General features: G+C 41.3%; 1 protein-coding gene across 1 annotated transcript in view; it reads right to left on the bottom strand.

Moving 5' to 3' along the window:
* Nucleotides 1-23,679, bottom strand: part of PIWIL2 (piwi like RNA-mediated gene silencing 2) — a gene marked incomplete at its 3' end in the record, with an annotated part of 71,899 nt that overhangs the window by 30,532 nt on the left and 17,688 nt on the right. Inside the window, exons 10-18 of the mRNA XM_080674443.1 lie at nucleotides 10,302-10,490; nucleotides 9,542-9,626; nucleotides 8,779-8,868; nucleotides 7,252-7,392; nucleotides 5,874-5,987; nucleotides 4,719-4,907; nucleotides 1,936-2,037; nucleotides 947-1,063; nucleotides 79-167 (exon numbers count right to left, since the gene is read on the bottom strand). Of these exons, the coding sequence (XP_080530569.1) occupies nucleotides 79-167; nucleotides 947-1,063; nucleotides 1,936-2,037; nucleotides 4,719-4,907; nucleotides 5,874-5,987; nucleotides 7,252-7,392; nucleotides 8,779-8,868; nucleotides 9,542-9,626; nucleotides 10,302-10,490 (1,116 nt within the window). The remainder of the gene's footprint in view (nucleotides 1-78; nucleotides 168-946; nucleotides 1,064-1,935; nucleotides 2,038-4,718; nucleotides 4,908-5,873; nucleotides 5,988-7,251; nucleotides 7,393-8,778; nucleotides 8,869-9,541; nucleotides 9,627-10,301; nucleotides 10,491-23,679) is intronic.

Here is a 23,679-nt window from a genome sequence, read left to right as displayed (position 1 = left end):
AACATTTGCTGTATTTATAATAACATTAGGTATCAAAATGGCATAACCAAACAAAATGGCACAATGAAGAGTACTTACAGGTTGATGCTTGCCACGAAGCCAACCACGGAGCGCATGCCTTTGCCAGGGTCATGGTAAACATCCATCCCGACTACCATTAACTGTTTCTGTGTTAGAAAACAAAAAAACTAATCAAAAATCCCCAAGTGATCCATCAACCCATCTTTAATTATTATCTGAACCTGAAGGCAACATATGAAAATAAATTCTGGGAAAGGAAGAGAAAGATTGGAATCTGTCAGAGATCTAGACCAAGGATCAGCAAATGTTTTCTGTAAAGGGCTAAAGAGTGAATGAATGTCTTAGGCTTTGTGAGCCACATGGTCTCTGAAGGACTATTCAATTCTGCCATAACAGCATGAAAGAAGCCACAGATAATAGGTAAAGAAATATGGTATGTTCCAATAACAGTATATTTAAGGATGCTGACAACTGAACTTCACATAATTTTTTTTTAATCCTAACCCAAGGATAATTTTCCATTGATTTTTAGAGAGAGTGAAAGACAGAGAGAAATGTCGATGTGAGAGCAACACATTGATTGTTTGCCACCTGCACGAACCCCAACCAGGGCCCAGATAAGGGAGGAGCCTGCAACTGAGATACATGCCCTTGACCGGAATCAAACCCGGGACCTTTTGGTCTGCAGGCCAATGCTCTATCCACTGAGCCAAATCGGCTAGGGCAAGTTTCACATAATTTTCACGTGTCAGAAAATATTAGCTTTTTGTTTCACCATTAAAAACTGCAAAAACCATTCTTAGCTCATGGGCTATAAAAAACAGGCAATGAACCATTTAGACTACTAAGCACTGAAACTATGGCTAACTCTGAGAAAAATAGCTAGGCAGGTTGAACTGAATGAAGTCATATCGGCATCACTCACCAGAGGAATATCTACTCCCCAGAGCTCACCACCCAATTTACAGTTAATCTGCAGTAAAATTTTCTGGGCCACACTCCGAAGCTTGGTGGGCTGACCAATGGTTCGGACATTGATGACCTATAAAGAAGGGTCCAAAAAAAAATATGGGGAAAGAGAACACTATCAACACCTCTCAGAAAATTTAAATAATTCAAAGCATATACTACATTTGTTTAAAAAACCTTCCGTTAGCAGTTAAAACACTTTGTATTAATAGTTCCAATTCTAGAGTTTCTTGGCAGGCACACATGCGCGCGCGCGCGCGCGCGCGCACACACACACACACACACACACACACACACACACACACACACCTTTCAAAAAAATCCCATGGAGAGTAAATTTTTTTTTTCAATCTCCATAGGAAAACAGCTTTTCCCTCTTTTTAAAAAAATCCTCACTCAAGGATATGTTTTACTGATTTTAGAGAGGGGGGAATACGAGGAGGGGGAGGAGAGAGGGAAAGGGAGGGAGAGAGAGAGAGAGAGAAACATCAATGTAAGAGAGAAACACTGATTGGTTGCCTCCCATATGTGCCCCCACTGGGGATGGAACCCACAACCTAGGTATGTGCCCTGACTGGGAAATGAACTGACAACTTTTCAGTGCATGGAACAATGCTTCAACCCATTAAAGCACACTGGCCAGGGCAGCTTTCCCCTCTTTGAGTGAAGCCTATACTCTCAGAACCCAATCATGTGAAACCACCTGGAGACTCACCCTGAAACAAGCAAAAGTACTACTCATTTGGGAATATGAAGGCAACGTTTATGAAGAGCATCTGCTATTCTCCAGGTTACTCTAATGAGGGGCAGGCTTTGTAGGAGGACGTTCACATGCTACCTCCTTATAGTTACTTAAGTATTTTTGTACACATGTATGTATCCATTTTTTCCAAGCCTCAAGGGAAGCTTGTTTCCATCTCTGCCTCCTGCCCAGCTCCCACTCACCTGCGAAGGCACTGGAGCTTGCACACAACACAGCTTTTTAATGGCCCCATAGAGATCGTCACGTGTGCCCATGATGATGCACACAACCATCTGTATCTTCCCCTTGAGGAGATAAAGTATATGTAAGTTTGGCTTGGGAACTCTGACAGGGCTCCAGTCAGAGGCAGTTTGAGAGTCTGCAAAGCCAAGGCACCTTTAAGATAGAGAGGGGACTGAAACGAAGATGGTGGACATTCTACCACAGAAATGGGTCCTTGAACCCGAGTGTTGGGTCCAGGGGTTCTTTGCATAAACATGTAATATGTTACCAAAAATTATCAAAAGCTGATTACCTTTTATTTATTAGGAGACTTAAGATGCCTAGAAAAGGACCAGACTTGAATATATGCAAGGGTTACTTATTATTTGCTCTTTTCAATTCTCTGTAATATTTTTACCACTCTCTTTAGTAAACTAAGCACCTTATTACATTCATACCACAGAACTTTAACTGAGGACATATGGAATACAATACCACAAAAAACAATTCAGAGCCAAATGCAGATGGAAATGAAGCTACTGCCAAACCCGTAAGTAGCTCTCTCTGTCTCCTTCTCTCTGGTTAGGAGAGAGAATGATTTTGCCTGCAGCGCATCTCATATCAGCATCCTCTATCCCTCACTGCTTTAGAGATCCAGTATTAAAAACAGAGGATCTTGCCGAAACCGCTTTGGCTCAGTGGATAGAGCGTCGGCCTGCGAACTGAAAGGTCCCAGGTTTGATTCCGGTCAAAGGCATGTACCTTGGTTGTGGGCACATTCCCAGTAGGAGGTGTGCAGGAGGCAACTGATCGATGTTTCTCTCTCATTGATGTTTCTCTCTATCCCTCTCCCTTCCTCTCTGTAAAATATCAATAAAAATACATCTTTAAAAACAAAAACAAAAAAAACAGGATCTTTCGCCCAGATGGCGTGGCTCAGTGGTTGAGCATGGACCTATGAACCAGAAGGTCTTGGTTCGATTCCCAGTCAGGGCATATGCCCAGATTGTGGGCTTGATCCTCAGTATGGGGTGTGCAGGAGACAGCCATCATTGATGTTTCTATCTCTCTCCCCTCTCCCTTTCTCTCTCAAATCAATAAAAATATATTTTTAAAAACCCAGAGGATCTTTTAAAGTCTGAATAAAGAAAAGTAGCACTCCAGTGAAATAAAGTTGACAATCCTTTATAGCAGAAATGGCTATAAATGGTGAATCAATAGTATTCTATTCCAAATCAAGATTCGTGTTAGATTAAGACTTCTCGGAGGACATTCCAGCAATTACATCAAAGAACTTCCAAAGTCATGTAGAACAAAGGCTGCACATAGGGGACCTATGGGCTGAATCTAGCTAAAAGATGTGGTTTTTCAGTCCTTATAATGATTTGTAAGTTTTTAAATTATTAACATTTAAACATAGGGAGATATACACATATGCAAATCTAGATTTTTGGCTTCTATTGAAAACAAATTAAAAATCAATTTGACAATGCTGGGCTTTTTTTTATCTGCAGTTATGGGGTTTACTCTTTTTGGTTCATTACAGACCCCTCCTGGCCCACTCCACTCATCTGTGTTACTCATCTGGCTCCAGTAGACATCTGAGTTTGTGACCTCTAACAAAGAGCATAATAAAACAGAATGCCATAGAGATTACAGAGAGACAGATAAGACCAATGAGTTAAATCTGGTAAACATTGTGAATGAAACTCATATACATGCTGCATGAAAGCTGTTGGCAATACACACTCAGGAAGAGAACACGAGAAGTTGTGAAATGAGGGAGTTGATGTACTAAACTGGGTTGTTCTTTTGTTTGTTTTTATTTTGTTTTTAAAGCAGGGCAGACTTTATCAACGACCAGGCCTGGGGGGGGGGAGGGGAGGCCACAGCAGAGTACATAGGCATGGACAGTCAGGAGGAAATAAATATAATTCTAGTATTAATCCCACAAGAACCGATCTTCAAGGACTAATGACTTCTAAAATCTTTCCTCTGCTTTTGTTTCCTCCTTAATATTCTTCCTGTTTTATGTACATACAGGTAAGAACTGCAGGCCTCAACTACTGAGATGTGAGGACTATGACCTGTTCAGCTCCAGTGATCCTGATCCACTATCAGCATGGAGCTGATGGGCCATCTGCCAAGTTCATCACTAGAGCAATTTGAATCTAGAGCCAGACCAGACTGGAACAGCTTAGTATTGAATCGTGCAAGATGGCACCTGGCCCAAGAAGTTGCTTTCTGAGCACGACATGTTCTATATAGATAACGAACTAAAGTTAAGTCAGCTATTCCGAGTCAATTATGTGATGAACAGAACACTAGAGTGAGTGAGAGTGCCAACATAAAATGAGAAAAGCAAAATTAACTGAAGGACATGAAGGCTATTTTCTCTTCTTTCCTTCTTTTTTTTAATTGATTTTTTTTCTCTTTTTAGAGAGAAAGGAAGGGAGAGGGAGAGAAACATAGATGTGAAAGCAAAACATGGATCAGCTGCCTCCTGCATGCCCCCTACCGGGGATCAAACCCGCAATCGAACCAGCAACCTTTTGGTGCACAGGACAACATCCAATCAACTGAGCCACACCAGTCAGGGCAAGGCTATTTTCTTAGTTCAGTATTTCACATGCAGATAAATAAGACACAGGTTTCTGAACAGCATCAACAGCTAATTGATATCCAAGGTTATTTAAAATCAAGTATTCAAAGTGTTTTAGAACATGCATCCTATAAATCTACTCAAATTAAATTAATATATTACCTCAGCTCGCAACATGGATTGAATGGTTCTGACATAAGTCTCTATTCGATCATCCTTTAGTTCAACCCAGGCCGGAGGGCTCATGCGCATGCCAATGGGGCCAGCTACCTTCTCTAACATGTTAACCAGTTCTTGGGCCTGGTCCATTGCTCTCTTTGGGTAAAAGAGTGCCCAGAAGTGCATGGGAACCTAGGAACAACCACAAGCTACTTTTAGTACTTCCCATAACTTGAACACTCTAGACTCATATCTCGGAAATGTTATTAGAAAATAAATTGCTTTTTACTCTCTCAGCTTGAGTCCTGCCTTATCTACCTTCCTATTACTAACACAGATGTGTGTGATAAGTAAATTGGGGCATAGAATACTATACAGCAACGAGAATAGTAGCTCTACAACCAGACCTAATAATATGGGTAATACTAATATAAGGTTGAAGAAATAAAGCTGGAAATACAAGAATGTTTACTGTATGATTTCAAAGAGCTGAAACAAATCTATGTTGTGAGAAGCCAGGATAGTGGCTATTTTTGGAGTGTGTAAGGTGAGAGGTAGATAGTAACTAGGAGCATGGATGGGTGCTTCGGGACACTGGTAAAGTTGTGTTTCTTAACCCTTGGTGTGAATCATTCAGGTCTATTTAATTTGTGAAAATTCATCAGCTATACACTTGAAAGTGTAGTTTTTTCTTTGAATATATTATATTTCAATGAAAAGTTTTAGAAACAGATATGTATACTTTTTGTGTGGCTATATAGACCAAGTTAGCTGAAATATTTCAAAATAATTATATATCATTGTTCTTTGGTTTTCTTGGTAGGAAACTTTTAATTTTGCTTGTTTCACGAATAAAAACACCTTCTAGGAACCTCCAGGGAAAAGGGGGGGAGGGAGAAAGGAAGAGTAAGTGGTAGGCTGGCGCTATATGCAATTTATGTTCTTTTCCTAAGTCCATGATCAACAAAGGGCTTACCTCTAACAACTCATCTAACAAATAGCTTACTCTCTTTGAAGGACCCTGTTTAGTAGATAATTAAGGGTGGGAATTCAGTTGAAACTTTCTCTCAAAAAGAGGACACTAAACCATTCCTCCTTCCTAATTTCCACCATTTTAGGAATACTGGTCTTCTCTTTACCAACTTGAAAATCACTTACAGTCAAGATGGAAAGGTCTCTGGTTATTTCCTTAATCCAGTTTACTTCCTGAGATGTGATAAATGAAGTATTTCTTAAGTTAATTCTTTCCATTGGCAGAACACGTCCTTCAATCTAAACAGAAAAGAATGTATCTATGACATGAGCCATCTGCAAACACTATTTAGGAAAACACTAACATTATTCTCTCTGGGGTCTGGTCAGCTCCACAACACAGACTTGCCCGTTACAACTTCTGGAAATAGCAGAAAAATGAAGCTGCTAGCAGTGAGAGTCCATGTCAATAAAAACCCTGGACATATGCAGGTAAAATTTTTACAGGCACTGCTCTTTAGTTATTGAAGCTTCCAACATGGTCTCCTAATAAAGGGATTCGAAAACATTATCTTTTTAGAAGCAGGGAATGCATGTAAAACAACTATAATTTTAAAGTGAACAGGAGCATAATCTTTAAATATATTTTAAGGGAAAATTGAAAGTAGAAAATTAAAGGTAAAGCCCAGCCAGCATGGCTAAGTGGTTGAGTGACCTATGAACCAGAAGGTCACGGGTTCGATTCCCAGTCAGGGCACATGCCCAGATTGCAGGCTTGATCCCTAGTGTGGGCATGCATGAGGCAGCTGATCAATGATTCTCCCTCATCACTGATGTTTCTATCTCTCTCCCTTTCCCTTCCTCTCTGAAATTAATAAAAATATATTTAAAAAAAAGAAAATTAAAAGTAAAGTTTCTTAATAATGCTGAACATAAACTACTATTCTACTTTATACAAAGAGAAAGCTGAAAGGAAAAGGCATAAACATAATGAAAGAACAAATTAAAGTGAAGAATAACAAATCAGTTTCCTCTAAATATCCCTAAATAGGAAGATAACTAGGTTGATGATATATCAGTATGATGGACTATTTTACAACCTTTAAAAGCACTTTTTAACTACATGTAATATAATCCTGTTTTTGCAAAAAAATAAATTGCAAGATACACAACATAGAAAATTGAATGAGTCTACACTCAGTAGTGATTATCTCTGGGGAAGTGTAATTATGGAGAATTTTTACTTTGTATGACCTTTACTGTTTATTTTTCTTTTAAGAATGTATTTTATCTATGATCAAATATTTTTTAATTTTAACACAATGAATAACAATACTCCTATTAGCAAGAGTGTAAAGAATCAGACTCATCTTATGCTTATGAAAGTAATTTGAACTGGAAAACTGAAAATGAGATAAAATTTAAGTCAATATTCCTTTGCTACGTAACTGACTAGAAATTAACAGCAAGAACTCCAAAATAAAGATAAGCTAGGAAGTTATCACTTAGTCTCACAAAGTTCTGAAATCCTTGTTTTCCTACCCCATCACATCTTCTGGGTTACCTTATGTACATCATCCTGCAGATAGAGTCCCCAACGTGTTAGTTCATTACTGGCTGTCTCATTCTTTGAAATTCTCTGTATCAAGCATTTCAAAGCTTTATGGTGCTGTTTGGGGCTCAGGTTGATCTGCTGGGTCAAATCCTAAATAAAATTAAAATGGATATAATTAGTTGTACTACTTTCTTCAATATGAGGTTAAATAAATCCCAATGAATCATAAATGTTTCCATAAGAAACCTCCTTCACATTGAAATCTGTAGAAATTTTCAAATATCTTTAAGGACTTTAATAAATACTCTCAGGAATGTCAATGAAGTGTAAGATTAAATTTTTAAATCATAAAAGAATTTTAAATGTTATTGTTTCTTTCTCCCTCATGGCATCTAAGTCTTATCTCCTTTTCAAAGCTATGTTCTGAATTTAAGATTCCTAAAAGATTCTATGAAACAGGAGCAAAGGGGGCTTGATTTTACCTATTTAACATTTGGGAAAAAATGCCCTGTGCCAGGCACGCAGCTAAACATAACAAAATGAAAGACCAGCCCTTTAATGTCAACATTTTTTTTTTTTTTTGTCAAGAGGTTAGTTCAGGGTTGTTGCTTTCTAAATATTTATTGTTGAATGAATATCTAACAAGTGTGTATAATGATTCTGAATCATATAAGTGAGTTCTTTATTCTTCTGAGACTAATAAATTATACAGCTGTTGTTCCCTGGGAGGCAGTCAGGGTCAGTAAGTCTATGGAACTATACAGATAGCTTTGTGATTATAAAGTCATTAGGCAACTGGGAGTTGTAATGAAGGAACCTTGACCCACATATTAAAAGCACAATTATCAGAAGGTAAACAAAAAAGAAAACTCCTACGTGAATTTAAGCATCACTTCAGATGCTTTATGATGTTACTAAAAATAATATGTGGCATCCGAGAAAAACAAGGTCCCAGGATAAGATAGACATGGATTGGCAAAGGGAGGCAGCAGAGTATCTCAAGTGTGGAAAGCCCCAGGAGTCACAGACAGAGTGTGGAGGTGAAGCACTGAGTCTGGACTCATCTTTGCTCCTATTTCCTACAGAAACTGAGCCTAAAACTTCCAGGATACTCCCAGGCCCCACAAGATAAACTTCGGTCCTTTCACCTCATCCTCTGACTCGCTTTTTTCACATTAACTCCTCTATCCCTTCAAATAAACTGAAGGTTTATAGAAATGTTTAAAAAAATGTAGTGCTCCCAAAGAATCTCATTTATGATCAAATGACCAGTTTGCAGTCATCTATCTGCTTGGTAAGAGTGAATTATGTTTCCTTTTACCTTATGTTCCAGTCACTCTACTGTTATAACCTTCAAAAGGAAGCTCTGATTGGCTTTTCCAGTGTGTGAGAAGGGAGATGGATGGATCATGTTTTACAGAGAGGAAAACTGAAGCTTGGAAGAATGAACCTGCCCAGGTAAAGATGCAAGCCTCGCACAATTCTAGCTCAATCTTCTCTTGAAAAGGTCTCCCACTCACAGCAGGCATTTCTCACCTTCATGGCCCTGAAGTCCTTCTTCATTCTCTCAGGGATTCCAGTCATGAAGGAAAGCTCAGGCAGCAGCAGGATTTCACCTTTCAGCAGCTTTGAATAGAGAATGGAGAGGGAAAATAAAGCAGGAAATGAGGATCCTGTTCTCTGGCCTGTACAGGACATGCCACCCCAGTGCTGGCCCTGCAGGGCTATCACTGGCAAACTAAAGAATATAAAACCCCAAAGGGCAGTGAAACACTGTAAGTACTTTACCCTTTTACCTTCAGTCACAATACTCATAGCTGTTGTATTAGGTAAAAGGAAAAATACTGAGCGTCAAAAGGAGAGCAAGAACTAGAAAAAAAATTTTTCCAACCCTCTTGAGCCTCCAGACAAGCCAAGACAACACATTCTATCAAGCTGGTGCCTCCACCTTATCTTAGCCTGTCAATCTTCAGCACTCACACTTAAAACAGAAGAGTCAGGTGTCAAGGCACTTTGCTCTGGCCCCAGCCCTCTTAAAATGTCTAAAACTTCCCTAATGAATCCAGTGTTTTAATCTTCTTTTGCAACAAATTCTGCTGATTGCTTAATCTAAGTAGCTCATATGAATACTGAGCTTCTCTTGTAAATCTCAAAAGCAAATCCTATGGAGGTGGCACCTATGGCTAGAAGACAGACAAAACTCTGCAACAGCTTTCCCCAAGCACACTATAACCATTGCTCCTTGGCTCCTAGGGCTGTGAAGAAGGGCAAGAGCGGCCGATGGGCATCCCCCACTCACCATCCCTTGGTTATTCTGTCTCTCACTGGGCCTGTGGATCAACAGTGGCTGGTCCTCTTCCTTAATTGTAATCCCATAGTTTTTGCTACAGTAGGACAGAAGCAGGAAAAAATTTCAGAAGCAGTATCACTACTCTTACAGCAACATAATCTGAGTCTCTTAAAACCAGGACTGAGGTACAAATTTGCCTAATACCCTTGTCAAGGGCCCATTGGAAACTCATCATAGCGTATTTATATAACTGGAAAATGTAGGTTCAAATTATTGTTGCAATTAAACAGAGAAGAAACAGGCTAATGGTCACAGAAAGACTGTTTATTTTTTTAAATTTCTTTATTAATTAAGGTGTTACATATGTGTCCTTATTCCCCCATTACCCCTCTATCCCTCCTGGAAAGACTGTTTAAAACTGCATCAGGTTAAAGGGCTTAGGCAACTAGAAAGGCAAAATGATAGTCAAATGATTAATGATTTGCATTTAATCTCTCCAAACAGACTTCTAACCAAACCAGCAAAGGAAATACAATCCAAACCCATGAGATTAATTTATGAAGTAACTTCCAAAAGTACTAAAAGGAATGAAACTGTAAGGGTAGCATATTCAGGTCTAATCCCACAAAGGAGTTAATTCATTCTTATGTGCATTACCAAAGTAATTATTGTAAAAGTTTCCCATTTTATGCCACTATGGAACTCAATATCCTGCTACAGAATGACAGACTATGTCCCCGCCCAACCATGCCCAGTCTATTCTCTCTACCTGTAGTATTCCAAGAACGTAATCTCCTTCCCATCAGACATTGTGAAGCTATCTTTTGGAGTCTTATTCCAATCAACATCATCAATCCGATAGGTACGGTTATTGTATCGGGTTATGACAATATTGCCAACCAGAAGCTTAGTGCACTCATCCTGGAAGTTTTCTTTGTTCTGCTGATACATGGCATGCCTTTGGAAAGAGACAAAAGACGTTTGGATCACTTTTGTATATACACAGAGCACTATGAAAGGGATTGGTGATACAAATAAGTACTTTAGAGGTACTCTCACAGCTGTATAGCACCAAAAGGCTCCAGTTGTCTCTTTTAAGAGATAGGAACTCACCTCTTCTCTTTTTAACATTACAAAAACAAACAAATAAAAACAATCAACAAAAAATAGTGAAAGGATAAAAATCAACTGAAAAACAGCAACTACAAATGAATAAAATTCACTGTATTCTTAAAACCAGTGGTGACAGGGCTACAGCTCCACTATGGGAATTTGAGCCTGGGCGCGTGCGTGGACACTGGAAATCTGTTCCCTGCAATGCAATCAGGTGACCAAACCCCATGCCCACGCAGGTCGGCAGTGCCACCTGACTTTGATTCTTGGCAAGCACACACGGAAGTCTGTTTTCCGCAGCACAGGAGTGGACCTCCTGCTGACGCAGTGTGACTGTGCAACCCGGTTCGCCAAGCAGACAAGGGACACTGATTCTCCATGCGAGAGGCAGCACTGAGCACCAGTGACTTGACTCTGTTTCTCATCAGACGCGTTCTGATTCCCAGTGCATTCACACTAAGAGCTAGTGACTCCAATTCTTGGCGCATGCACACACAGGGACCCTGATTCTCGGCATAAGGCCACACCAAGCAACAAAGACTCTGATACTCGATTCTCGGTGTGGGCACAGGGGGACTCTGACTCCTAGTGCGAGCTAGGGGACTCTGATTTTCAACACACGCCAGCGGGGTCTCTTTTTCAGTACGGTGCAGGCAGGGTCCCTGATTCTAGGTGTGCGCACAAGCCAACATTGAGCGCCGGTGACTCTAATCCTGGGCCAGCGGGGCTCCCACCAACCCATGGCAGCCACACGTCTTGGTGTCGGAGCTCTTCAGTGACACTCAGGTGGTGCGAAGCTCCCAATGCACATGGCCCAGACCCCCGCAACTCAATGTTTGAACCTTCTGGTGATAGTTAGAAACAATCCCCAGAGGAAAAGAAATGAGGAATCACCAAGAAAGGAAATAAGTGAAACGGAAGCATGCAACATGACAGAAAAAGAATTCAGAGTAATGGTCGTACAGTTCATACACTGGATGAATGAGAAAACCAACAACATATGCAAAAATCAGGAAGAAATAAAAAATTATATAGCTACAATAAAAAAAAAAAAAAACTATGGAAGGTTTCAACAGAAGACTAGAAGAAGCAGAGGACCGAATTAGTGAGTTAGAAGATAAGGTAGAGAAACAAGCCCAATCTGAACAGCAAATGGAGAAAAAAATTAAAAAGCAGGAGGAGAGCCAAAGGGAGCTTTGGGACAACACAAAACGAAGTAACATATGTATAATAGGGCTGCCAGAAGGACAAGAAGAGCAGCAAGGATTAGAAAACCTATTTGAAGAAATAATGACAGAAAACTTCCCTGATATGGGGGGAAAAAAAGTTACACAAGTACATATAGTCCCAAGCAAGATGAATCTCAAAAGACCCACACCAAGACACGTCATAATTACAAAGGCAAATGTGAAAGACAAAGAGAGAATCTTAAAGGCTGCAAGAGAGAGACAGAGTGTTACCTACAAAGGATCCCCATCAGATTATCAAATGATTTCTCAACAGAAACACATCAAGCTAGAAGGGAATGGAACAAGATATACAAAGTGATGCAAAGCAAAGGACTGAATCCAAGAATAATCTATCCAGCAAGACTATCAATCAAAATTGAAGGGGAAATCAGAAGTTTTTCAGACAAAAAAAGGCAAAGGGAATTTATCACTACCAAGCCAGCAATGCAAGAAATGCTAAAAGGAATGCTGTAAAAAGAAGAAATAGAAAGGAAGGAAGGAACACAGGCCTAAAGTACAGAAATGGCTACAAACAAGTACCTATCAGTAATAACATTAAATGTAAATGGATTAAATGCTCCAATCAAAAGACATCGAGTGAGTGAATGGATAAGAAAACATAACCCATATATATGCTATCTACAGGAGACCCACCTCAGAACAAGGGACTCACACAGACTGAAAATGAGGGGATGGAAAAATATCTATCAGGCAAATAAAAATTTAAAAAAAGCTGGCATAGCAATACTTATATCTGACAAAACAGACCTCAAAGTGAAGACCATCACAAGAGACAAGAAAGGCCACTTCATAATTATAAAGGGATCAATACAACAAGAGGATATAACTCTGGTAAACATAAAAAAACTTCTGGAAGATATTGGGGGAGAGATTGACAACAACACAATCATAGTAGGAGACTTTAATACCCCATTAACATTACTGGATAACCTAGACAAAAAATTAGCAAAGAAACATCAATCGAGGATCCAAGATGGCGGCGTAGGTAAACACCTAAACTGCTGCCTCGCACAACAATTTCAAAACTACAACTAAAAGACAAAACGTCTATCACCCAGAACGACGGGAAAGCTGGCTGAGTGGAAGTTCTACAACTAGAAGGAAAGAGAAAAGAGCACTGAGACGTGCACAAGTGCTAAAAAGCTGAGGTATCGAGGTGCGCGATCTGGGCTGGCGGCAGGCATTGCTTTTTCAACCCGAAGGGAGACAAGCCCAAGATTACTCTGAAATCCAGTTTCTGGGGAGTCGCAGGGGACCCAAACTCCTATGGGGAGAAGCTCGACTGTCTGCCATGGGGTCAGAAAGTGAGGGTGGCTTGCTTGCAGAGCTGCGTACAGGAATAATTGTTTACTGCGCTGGGGCGCAGGACGCGGGGACGCAGTCGGAGATGCAGAGCCGGCTAACTGGCAGCCCTTGCTGTTTGCCACGCCCTAGCCTAGTGACACCCTGAGACCCCGCCCCACACAACCTACAAACCCACCCAAGCTCCAAGCAGCGGCTTTAGCATATGAATGGCCTGCCCTATCGCAGCTTAACCTAGCAAACTTGCAGCCAGGGTCAGACAGCTCCAAAACCTCCAAACCCCAAGCAAAGAGGAGAAAACTGTAGTTCTCACTATAGCTCCTGCTAGGTGGCATCAGACAGTAGCTGACCTTCATGCCATTGGAGATCCAGAAGCCAGTGTACCTAGTGGTCAGTGTGAGACACCAGATTTCAACTCCTCACATCCATAAGTGACACATTCAAGAGGCAGACTCAGTGAGCACCAAAGCCCCACTGAAACAAGTCCTGCACCATAAGCGTGTCTCCAGCGCAGCAGTTCTTCCATTATAGACACAGCGGGTCCTCACAGCCAATTGGCCTGGAGGTCAATTCCTCCCAGTGTACCAACAGCAATCAAGGCTTAACTACACCAAGACTTTGCACTCAGCCTACAAAGGGGTGTACCAAGAGCGTCCACCTCAGGTGATTGGGGAGGCTGAGCTACTGGCCCGTATAGGTCACCTACCACACAAAGCCACTCCATCAACACAGGAAAGCAGCCAAAATGCGGAGACAAAGAAACATGTCACGAATGAAAGAAATGGAGGAAAGCAAACTACTGAACGACATAGAGTTCAGAACCACATTTATAAGGTTACTCAAGAATCTTCTAAAAAACGTTGAGGAATTTAGTGAGACCTTTAAGGATCTTAATGAGAATGCCAAAAAAAAAAATGGAAAAGGACCAGTCAGAAATTAAGCATACACTGTCTGAAATAAAGAATATACAGAGCCCTAACCGGTTTGGCTCAGTGGATAGAGCGTCGGCCTGCGGACTGAAGGGTCCCGGGTTCGATTCCGGTCAAGGGCATGTACCTGGGTTGCGGGCACATCCCCAGTAGGGGGCGTGCAGGAGGCAGCTGATCGATGTCTCTCTCTCATCGATGTTTCTAACTCTCTATCCCTCTCTCTTCCTCTCTGTAAAAAATCAATAAAATATATTTAAAAAAAAAAAAAAGAATATACAGAAACTCAACTGTAGATCAACGTACCCCAAGAATCAAACCAAAGATCTGAAATATGATGAAACAAAAAACACACAACCAGAAAAACAAAAAGAATAAAGAATCCAAAAATATGAAGATAGTGTAAGGAGCCTCTGGGACAACTTTAAGCATACCAACATCCGAATTTTTGGGGTGCCAGAAGAAGAGAGAGAGCAAGATACTGAAAACCTATTAGAAGAAATAATGGCAGAAAACTTTCCCTACCTGGTAAAAGAAACAGACTTACAAGTCCAGGAAGCACACAGAACCCCATACAAGAGGAATCCAAAGAGGACCACACCAAGACACATCATAATTAAAATACCAAGGGCAAAAAACAAAGAGAGAATCTTGAAAGCAGCAAGAGAAAAACAGTTAGTTACCTACAAGGGAGTACCCCATACGACTGTCAGCTGATTTCTCGAAACAAACTATGCAGGCCAGATGGGAGTGGCAAGAAATATTCAAAGTGATGAACAGCAAGAACCTACAACCAAGATTACTCTACCCAGCAAAGCTATCATTCAGAGTTGAAGGTCAGATAAAGAGCTTCACAGACAAAAAGCTAAAGGAGATCATCATCACCAAACCAGGATTACATGAAATGCTGAAGGGTATTCTTAAAGAAGAGGAAGAAGAAGAAAAAGGTAAAGATAAAAATTATGAACAACAAAATGACATCAAATACATACCTACCAACAAGTGAATCTAAAAATCAAGTGAATAAAAAATCTGAAGAACAGAATGGACTGGTGAATATAATAGAATCAGGGACATAGAAAGGGAGTGGACTGACAATTCTCAGGGGGAAGGAGGTGTGAGGGGTGCGGGAAGAGATTGGACAAAAATCTTACACATATGGATGAAGACAGTGGCGGGGGTTAAGGGCATGGGGTGGGGTGGGGAATCAGGTGGAGGGGAGCTATGGGGGGGAGAGAGGAACACCTATAATAAACTGAACAATAAAGATTTATTAAAAAAATAAAAATAAAAAAAAGAAACATCAATCCTAAACAACTCACTAGATCAGATGGACTTAATCAACATCTTTAAAACATTCCACCCCAAAACTACAGAATATACATTCTTCTCAAGCACACATGGGACATTTTCAAAGATAGACCACATATTGGGACACAGGCAAAGTCTCTCCAAATTCAAGAGGACTGAAATCATATCAAGCATCTTCTCAGATCACAATGGCATAAAATTAGAAATCAACTACAATAAAAACAATCACAAAAATTCAAACACTTGGAGGCTGAATAGCACACTATTAAACAATGAGTGGGTTACCAAAGAGATCAAAGGAGAAATAAAACACATCCTGGAAACAAAAGACAATGAAAACACAACAATCCAAAATCTTTGGGACACAGTGAAAGCAGTCCTGAGAGGGAAGTTCATAGCATTACAGGCCTACCTCAAAAAAACAAGAAAAACTGGTAATAAACCATCTAACTCTGCAACTTGAAGAATTAGAAAGAGAGCAACAAGAAAAGCCCAGTGTGATCAGAAGGAAGGAAATAATAAAGATCAGAGTGGAAATAAATGAGATAGAGACCAAAAAAAAAAAAAAAATACAAAAGATCAATGAAACCAAGAGCTGGTTCTTTGAAAGGATAAACAAGATTGATGAACCTCTAGCCAGGCTCACCAAGAAGCAAAGAGGACCCAAATAAAATCAGAAACGAAAGAGTTAAAATAACAACAGACCCCACAGAAATACAAATAGTAAAAAATACTATGAGCAATTCTACTCCAACAAACTGGGTCAGCCTAGAAGAAATGGACATATTCCTAAAAAAAAATGACCTTCCAAAACTCAACCAGGAGGAATAAAAAAATCTGAATAGGCTGATACCTATGGAGGAAATTGAAGCAGTAATCCAGGGGTACTCAAACTTTTTAAACAGGGGGCCAGTTCACTGTCCCTCAGACCGTTGGAGGGCCAGACTATAGTTTAAAAAAAAAACTATGAACAAATTCCTATGCACACTGCGGGCCCAGGACGAGTCGGCTGCTAAGCAGGACAGGCAGCGGCACCCGGCGGGCCGGATAAATGTCCTCAGCGGGCCGCATGTGGCCCGCAGGCCGTAGTTTGAGGACCCCTGCAGTAATCAAAAAAACTTCCAACAAACAAAAGCCCTGGACCAGACAGCTTCACAGGGGAGTTTTATCAAACATTCAAAGAAGAAATAAAATCTATCTTTCTCAGATTATTCAAAAAAATTCAAGAGGAAGGAGCACTTCCAAGCTCTTTCTACGAAGCCAGCATTACCCTAATGCCAAAACCAGATAAAGACAATACACAGAAAGAGAATTACAGGCCAATATCCCTCATGAACATAGATGCCAAAATTCTCAACAAAATTCTAGTAAATCAAATCCAGCATTACATTAGAAAGATCATACAGCATGACCAAGTGGGATTTATTCTGGGGATGCAAGGATGGTACAACATCTGCAAATCAATAAATGTGATACACCTCATAAACAAACTAAGAAATAAAAACCACATAATCATATCCATTGATACAGAAAAAGCATTTGATAAAATCCAACACCCTTTCTTGATAAAAACTCTCAGCAAGGCGGGAATAGAAGGATCATACCTCAACATAATAAAAGCCATATATGAAAAACCCACAGCCAACATCATACTCAATGGGCAAAAACTAAAACCATTTCCCCTAAGAACAGGAATAATACAGGGATGCCCACTCTCACCACTCCTGTTCAACATAGTGCTGGAAGTACTAGCCATTGCGATCAGACAAGAAGAAGAAATAAAAGGCATCCAAATTGGAAAAGAAGAAGTCAAACTGTCCTTATTCATAGATGACATGATATTGTACATAGAAAACCACAAAGACTCCATAAAAAAAACTACTAAACTTAATAAATGAATTCGGATATGTAGCAGGATACAAAATTAACACCCAGAAGTCTATGGCTTTTCTATACACTAATAATGAACTCACAGAAAGAGAAATTAAAAAAGCAATCCCATTTACCATTGCAAACAAAAAATTTAAGATACCCAGGAATAAACTTAACCAAGGAGACAAAAGACCTGTACTCAGAAAATTTCAGGAGGCTAAAAAAAGAGATAGAGGGAAGACATGAACAAATGGAAGAATACACCATGTTCATGGATTGGTAGAATCAACATCATTTAAATGTTCATACTACCCAAAGCAATCTATAAATTCAATGCAATCCCCATTAAAATACCAACGACATACTTCAAAGACCTAGAACAAATTCTCCAAAAATTCATCTGGAATAAAAAAAAAACCCCTGAATAGCTGCAGCAATCTTGAGAAAGAAGAACAATGTTGGAGGGATCACAATAGCAGATATCAAGCTATACTACAAAGCCACTGTTCTTGAAACTGCCTGGTACTGGCACAAGAACAGACAAATAGACCAGTGGAACAGAACAGAGAACCCAGAAATCGACACAAGCCAGTATGCTCAATTAATATTTTTTAAAATATATTTTTATTAATTTTAGAGAGGAAGAGAGAGGGATAGAGAGATAGAAACATCAATGATGAGAGAATCACTGATCCGCTGCCTCCTGCACGCCCCCTACTGGGGATCAAGCCTACAACCCAGGCATGTGCCCTTGGCTGGAATCGAACCTGAGACCCTTCAGTCCGCAGGCCAACGCTCTATCCACTGAACCAAACGGGCTAGGGCACTCAATTAATATTTGACAAAGGAGGCAAGAGCATACAATGGTGATAAGACAGTCTCTTCAATAAATGGTGTTAGGAAAACTGGACAGATACTTGCAAAAGAATGAAACTAGACCACCAACATACACCATACACAAAAATAAACTCAAAATGGATAAAGGACTTAAACGTAAGATGGGAAACTATAAAAATCTTAGAAGAAGCCATAGGCAACAAAATAGCAGACATTTGTCGTAGCAGTATCTTTACCAATACAGCTCCTAGGCCAATGGAAACTAAATAGAAAATAAACAAATGGGACTATCGTAATATATAAAGAGGTAATATGCAAATTAGGCCAGGACACCGTAACGGGACAACTGGACAGGAGGAGGGGCTGGGCGGGGCCCCAAGCCTGAGAGAACATGCAGGCGTGGCCCCGAGCCTGAGAACAACACACAGGAGTGCCTGCTCTGAGCCTCCGTGGCGTGGCTGGGGCCAGGCCCCCAGCAGGCAGGCAGACACACACAACACACACACACACACACACACACACACACACACACACACACACACACACACACGGCCAGGCCCCCAGCAGGCAGGCAGACACACACCACACACACACACACACACACACACACACACACACACACGGCCAGGCCCCCAGCAGGCAGGCAGACACATACAACACACAACACACACACACACACACGCCTGCTCTGAGCTTCTGCGGCCAGACTGCGGCTTAGGCCCACGGGGTGCGGGCCTAAGCTGTCAGTAGGACATCCCCTGAAGGCTCCCAGACTGTGAGAGGGAGCAGGCTGGGCTGAGAGACCCCCCCGCCCAGTGCATGAATTTCCTGAATTGGGCCTCTAATATCAAAATAAAAAGCTTCAGCCCTAGCTGGTTTGGCTCAATGGATAGAGTGTCAGCCTGTGGACTGAAGGGTCCTGGGTTCGATTCCAGCCAAGGGCACATGCCTAGGTTGCAGGCTCGATCCCCAGTAGGGGGCATGTAGGAGGCAGCCAATCAATGCTTCTCTCTCATCATTGATGTTTTTATATCTCTCTCCCTCTCCCTTCCTCTTTGAAGTCAATAAAATATATTTTTAAAAAATAAAAATAAAAAAATAAAAAGCTTCTGCACAACAAAAGAAACCATCAACAAAATAACAAGAAAGCCCACTGCATGGGAGAACATATTTGCCAATGTTATCTCCAATAAGGGTTTAATATCCAACATTTACAAGGAACTCATACAACTTAACAAAAGGAAGATAAACAATCCAATCAAAAATGGGCATAGGACCTAAATAGACACTTTTCAAAAGAGGACATTCAGAAAGCCAAGAGAAATATGAAAACATGCTCGAAGTTACTAAGCATCCAAGAGATGCAAATCAAAATAACAATGAGGTACCATCTCACACCTGTCAGAATGGCTATCATCAACAAATGACAAGTGCCCTACTAAAAAAGAACCCTCCTTCACTGCTGGTGGGAATGCAGAATTGTGCAGACACTGTGGAAAACAGTATGGCATTTCCTCAAAAAATTAAAAATGGAATTGCCATTTGACCCAGTAATACCACTTCTAGGAATATATCCCAAGAAAACAGAAACACCAATCAGAAAGGATATATGCACCCCTATGTTCATAGCAGCGCAATTTACAATAGCTAAGATTTGGAAACAGCCTAAATGCCCATCAGCAGATGAATGGGTTAGAAAACTGTGGTACATCTACACAATGGAATACTACACTGCTGTAAAGGAGAAGGAATTCTTACCATTTGCAACAGCATGGATGGATCTGGAGAGCATTATGCTAAGTGAAATAAGCCAGTCAGTGAAAGATAAATACTACATGATCTCACTCATTTATGGATAATAAAGAACATTACAAACTGTTGAACAAAAATAGACAGAGGCAAAGAAGCATCAAACAGACTGTCAAACTACAGCGGGAAGTTAGGGGAGGGTTGGGGAAGTAAGAGATTAACTGAAGGACTTGTATGCATGCATATAAACACAACTAGCAAGTCACTGGGGGTGGGGGGACGAGGGCAAGTGCCAGGGGGTAGGGGAGGGCAGGGAGAGGTCAGTGGGGGGAAACAACCAAAAGGAGAAATATGTACTACTATTTGTAACACCTTAAACAATAAAATGAAATTAAAACAAAGAAACAAAAAAACGGTGGGGAATGTCCAGCCTGCAGACTGTATAAGGCCCAAGAAATCACCAAGGCATCAGGGGTGATTTAATTAAGTATTTGACCAAATTCAGCAGGCTAACTGTTAAGTTGATAATTTCGTATGGCCCGTGAATGATGTTATAAATAGCCAAATGCCCTTGGCAAAAAAAATGTTCCCCACCTGTCTGAAAATAAGATATTTTCGACATCAAAATTATCATTCTTATGTATCATTATTAGGGACAATAAACATTTATTAAACTATATTTGTCCTTCTAGCTGAAGGAAGAAACTACAGTACCTGGTGAAGATGCTAAAGATGCAGAGATGAAAAGACTCACCATAAACAAATGTACCCTTGCAGTAATCCCTCTAATGGTGCCATAAACAAGGCCATACAGGAAATTTGCAGAAAGCATGTCTGAATATGCCCAAGAAGTCAGGAGAGTTTACAGAGGCAGCTGATACCTGAGGGAGCGATGTGCTAGGCAGAACCACCAGGACAGAGGAGTAAGTGACACTCCAGGCAGAGGCAGTGGTACATAGAGGCAATAAGGAATCTGGGAAAGGGGAGAGTGAGTAGGTGAAAGAGGGACAGAAGATGCTAGGTGTAGGTTACAGACAGGCAGGGTCCAAATATGAATTCCCTTGTAAGTCGAGGAGTAGAGATGGGACTTTTTTCTGTGGGTCGCTGTCACCAGAGTATGTATATTCCTCAGGAACACTAGTCCCTTGAGAGGTCATGAGGTTCCACAATCAAATAAGTTGAGTCCATTCTGCATCTTTTAACCCCTTTTTCTGAGATTCACAACATATATTAACAGAACAGGCTGCTAAATGAGAGAAACATATTTAGTTTCATTTACCTCCAATGAAAAAATCTTTTATTTTCTAGTTCTTATTTTGAAATAATTATAAAATCAAAGGAAGTTGCAAAATTTGTACAGAACCTCACATATAGAATTGACATTGGTACAACATTGTTAACTAGGCTGATAGACCTTATTCAGTGTTTGCCGTTTTGTTTTGCATACACTGATTTCTGTGTATAGTCCTATGCAATTTTATCTCCTTTATACGTTTATGTAGCTACTACCACAACCAGTCACATAACTGTTTCATATCAACATAAAGCAACTATTTCATGTTACCCCATTACAGTCACATTCCTTCCCCTTCTCTGTCCCCTGGCATCCAAAACTGTTCTAACTGTTCTCTATCTCTATAGTTTTATCATTTTGAGAATGATATATAATGGAACATCATGCAACCTTTGAGATTGACATTGTTCACTATACATAATGACCATGAGACCCATCCAGGGTGTTGTATCAATAGCTTATTTGTTTTGATTGCTAAGCCGTATTCCATTGTATGGAGGTACCAGAGTTTGTTTAACTATCACTTGTTGAAGGATGCTTTGGTTATTTCCATTTTTTGCTATCCTATCTAATAAAGAGGGAATATGCTAATTGACCATCACTCCATCACAAAGATGGCTGCACCCACAGCTGAGACCAAGTTCCCATAAGGAGCCTTAATGAGCAATCAGCAGAGACCTGAGGCTATGCCCCCCCCCCCGCCCCCATGGGGCTTGACAGGTGACCTTCAGGGCTGTGCCCCCCGCCCTGGCATCAGGATAGGGGACCTCAGGCTGCGCCCCTCACCAGGTGAGGCTTGACAGGGGACTTCAGGCCACTCCCCTCACCCCGGCACCACGCCGAGGGAACTCAGACCGCACCCACGCTCCCTGGGTGGGGCTTGACAGGGACCTCAGGCTGCGCCCCCCCACCCAGCACCAGGACAGGGGAACTGAGGCTGCGCCCCCCTGCCTGGCTGGGCTTAACAGGGGACCTCAGGCTGTGCCCCCCACCCAGTGGGGCTTGACGGGGGACCTCAAGGTGAACCCCCAGTGCTGGGTAGGTGGAATTCAGGCCGCACCCCTGACCAGCGGGGTTTGACGGGGGATCTAAGGATGCACCCCACTCCTGGTGCTGGGCCGGGGGACCTGAGGCTGTGCCCCCCTGCCTGGTGGGGCTTGACGGGGGACCTCAGGCCATGCCCCGCACCCAGTGGGGCTTGACAGGGAATCTCAGGCCGTGTCCCCCACCTGGCAGGGCTTGACAAAGGACCTCAAGGCATGCCCCCCGCCCCATTCTGGGCTGGGGGACCTCAGGCCACACCCCCAGTCCTGGCGCCAAGCCAGGGGACCTGAGGCTACACCCCCTGCCCGGCAGGGCTTGACAAGGGTGGGACTGGCTGGGTCGGGATCTAGCCCAATGTGTGTGTGTGTGGGGTGGGGGGAGCGGGGCTGGCCGGTTCTGGGTCTCATGTGATTTTGAGGTGCATGTGGGTGGGCGGGGACTTGAATCTGGGTCCTGTGGTGCGCCCCAGATTCTGACAGGAGGAAGGTTTTCATATACATTTTACTAATTTTCTTTCATTTCTGACACTTCTATTATAGAGAAAAGGGCAAATAGCAATATTAAATTATTTCCTCTAATTAATCCCCTTTTAATGTGCACGAATTTCGTGCACCGGGTCACTAGTTGCAAATAAAACTGCTATAAACATTTGTGTACCAGGGTTTTTTTTTGTTTTTAATTTAATAAATCTTTATTGTTCAGATTATTAAAATTGTTGCTCCTCCCCCCCCCATAGCTCCCCTCCACCCGGTTCCCACCCCACCCTCTGCCCTTACCTCCCCCGCACTGTCCTCATCCATAGGTGTACGATTTTTGTCCAGTCTCTTCCTGCACCCCCTATACCCCTTTCCCCCTGAGAATTATCAGTCCACTCCCTTTCTATGCCCCTGATTCTATTATATTCACCAGTTTATTCTGTGCCTCAGATTTTTAATTCACTTGATTTTTAGGTTCACTTGTTGATAGATATGTATTTGTTGTTCATAATTTTTATCTTTACTTTTTTCTTCTTCCTCTTCTTAAAGAATACCTTTCAGCATTTCATATAATACTGGTTTGGTGGTGATGAACTCCTTTAGCTTTTTCTTATCTGTGAAGCACTTTATCTGACCTTCCATTCTGAATAACTTTGCTAGGTAGAGTAATCTTGGTTGTAGGTTCTTGCTATTCATCACTTTGAATATTTCTTGCCACTCCCACCTGGCCTGCATAGTTTGTTTCGAGAAATTAGCTGACAGTCGAATGGGGTACTCCCTTGTAGGTAACTGTTTTTCTCTTGCTGCTTTTAATATTCTCTCTTTGTCTTTTGCTCTTGGCATTTTAATTATGATGTGTCTTGGTGTGGTCCTCTTTGGATTCCTTTTGTTTGGGGTTCTGTGCGCTTCCTGGACTTGTAAGTCTATTTCTTTCACCAGGTGGGGGAAGTTTTCAGTCATTATTTCTTCAAAT

This window comes from Plecotus auritus (assembly GCF_963455305.1).
Source record: "Plecotus auritus genome assembly, chromosome: 6".
Lineage (NCBI taxonomy): Eukaryota > Metazoa > Chordata > Mammalia > Chiroptera > Vespertilionidae > Plecotus > Plecotus auritus.
The sequence above is the reverse complement of the archived record's forward strand: the minus strand, read 5'-3'. Positions and strand labels throughout refer to the sequence as shown.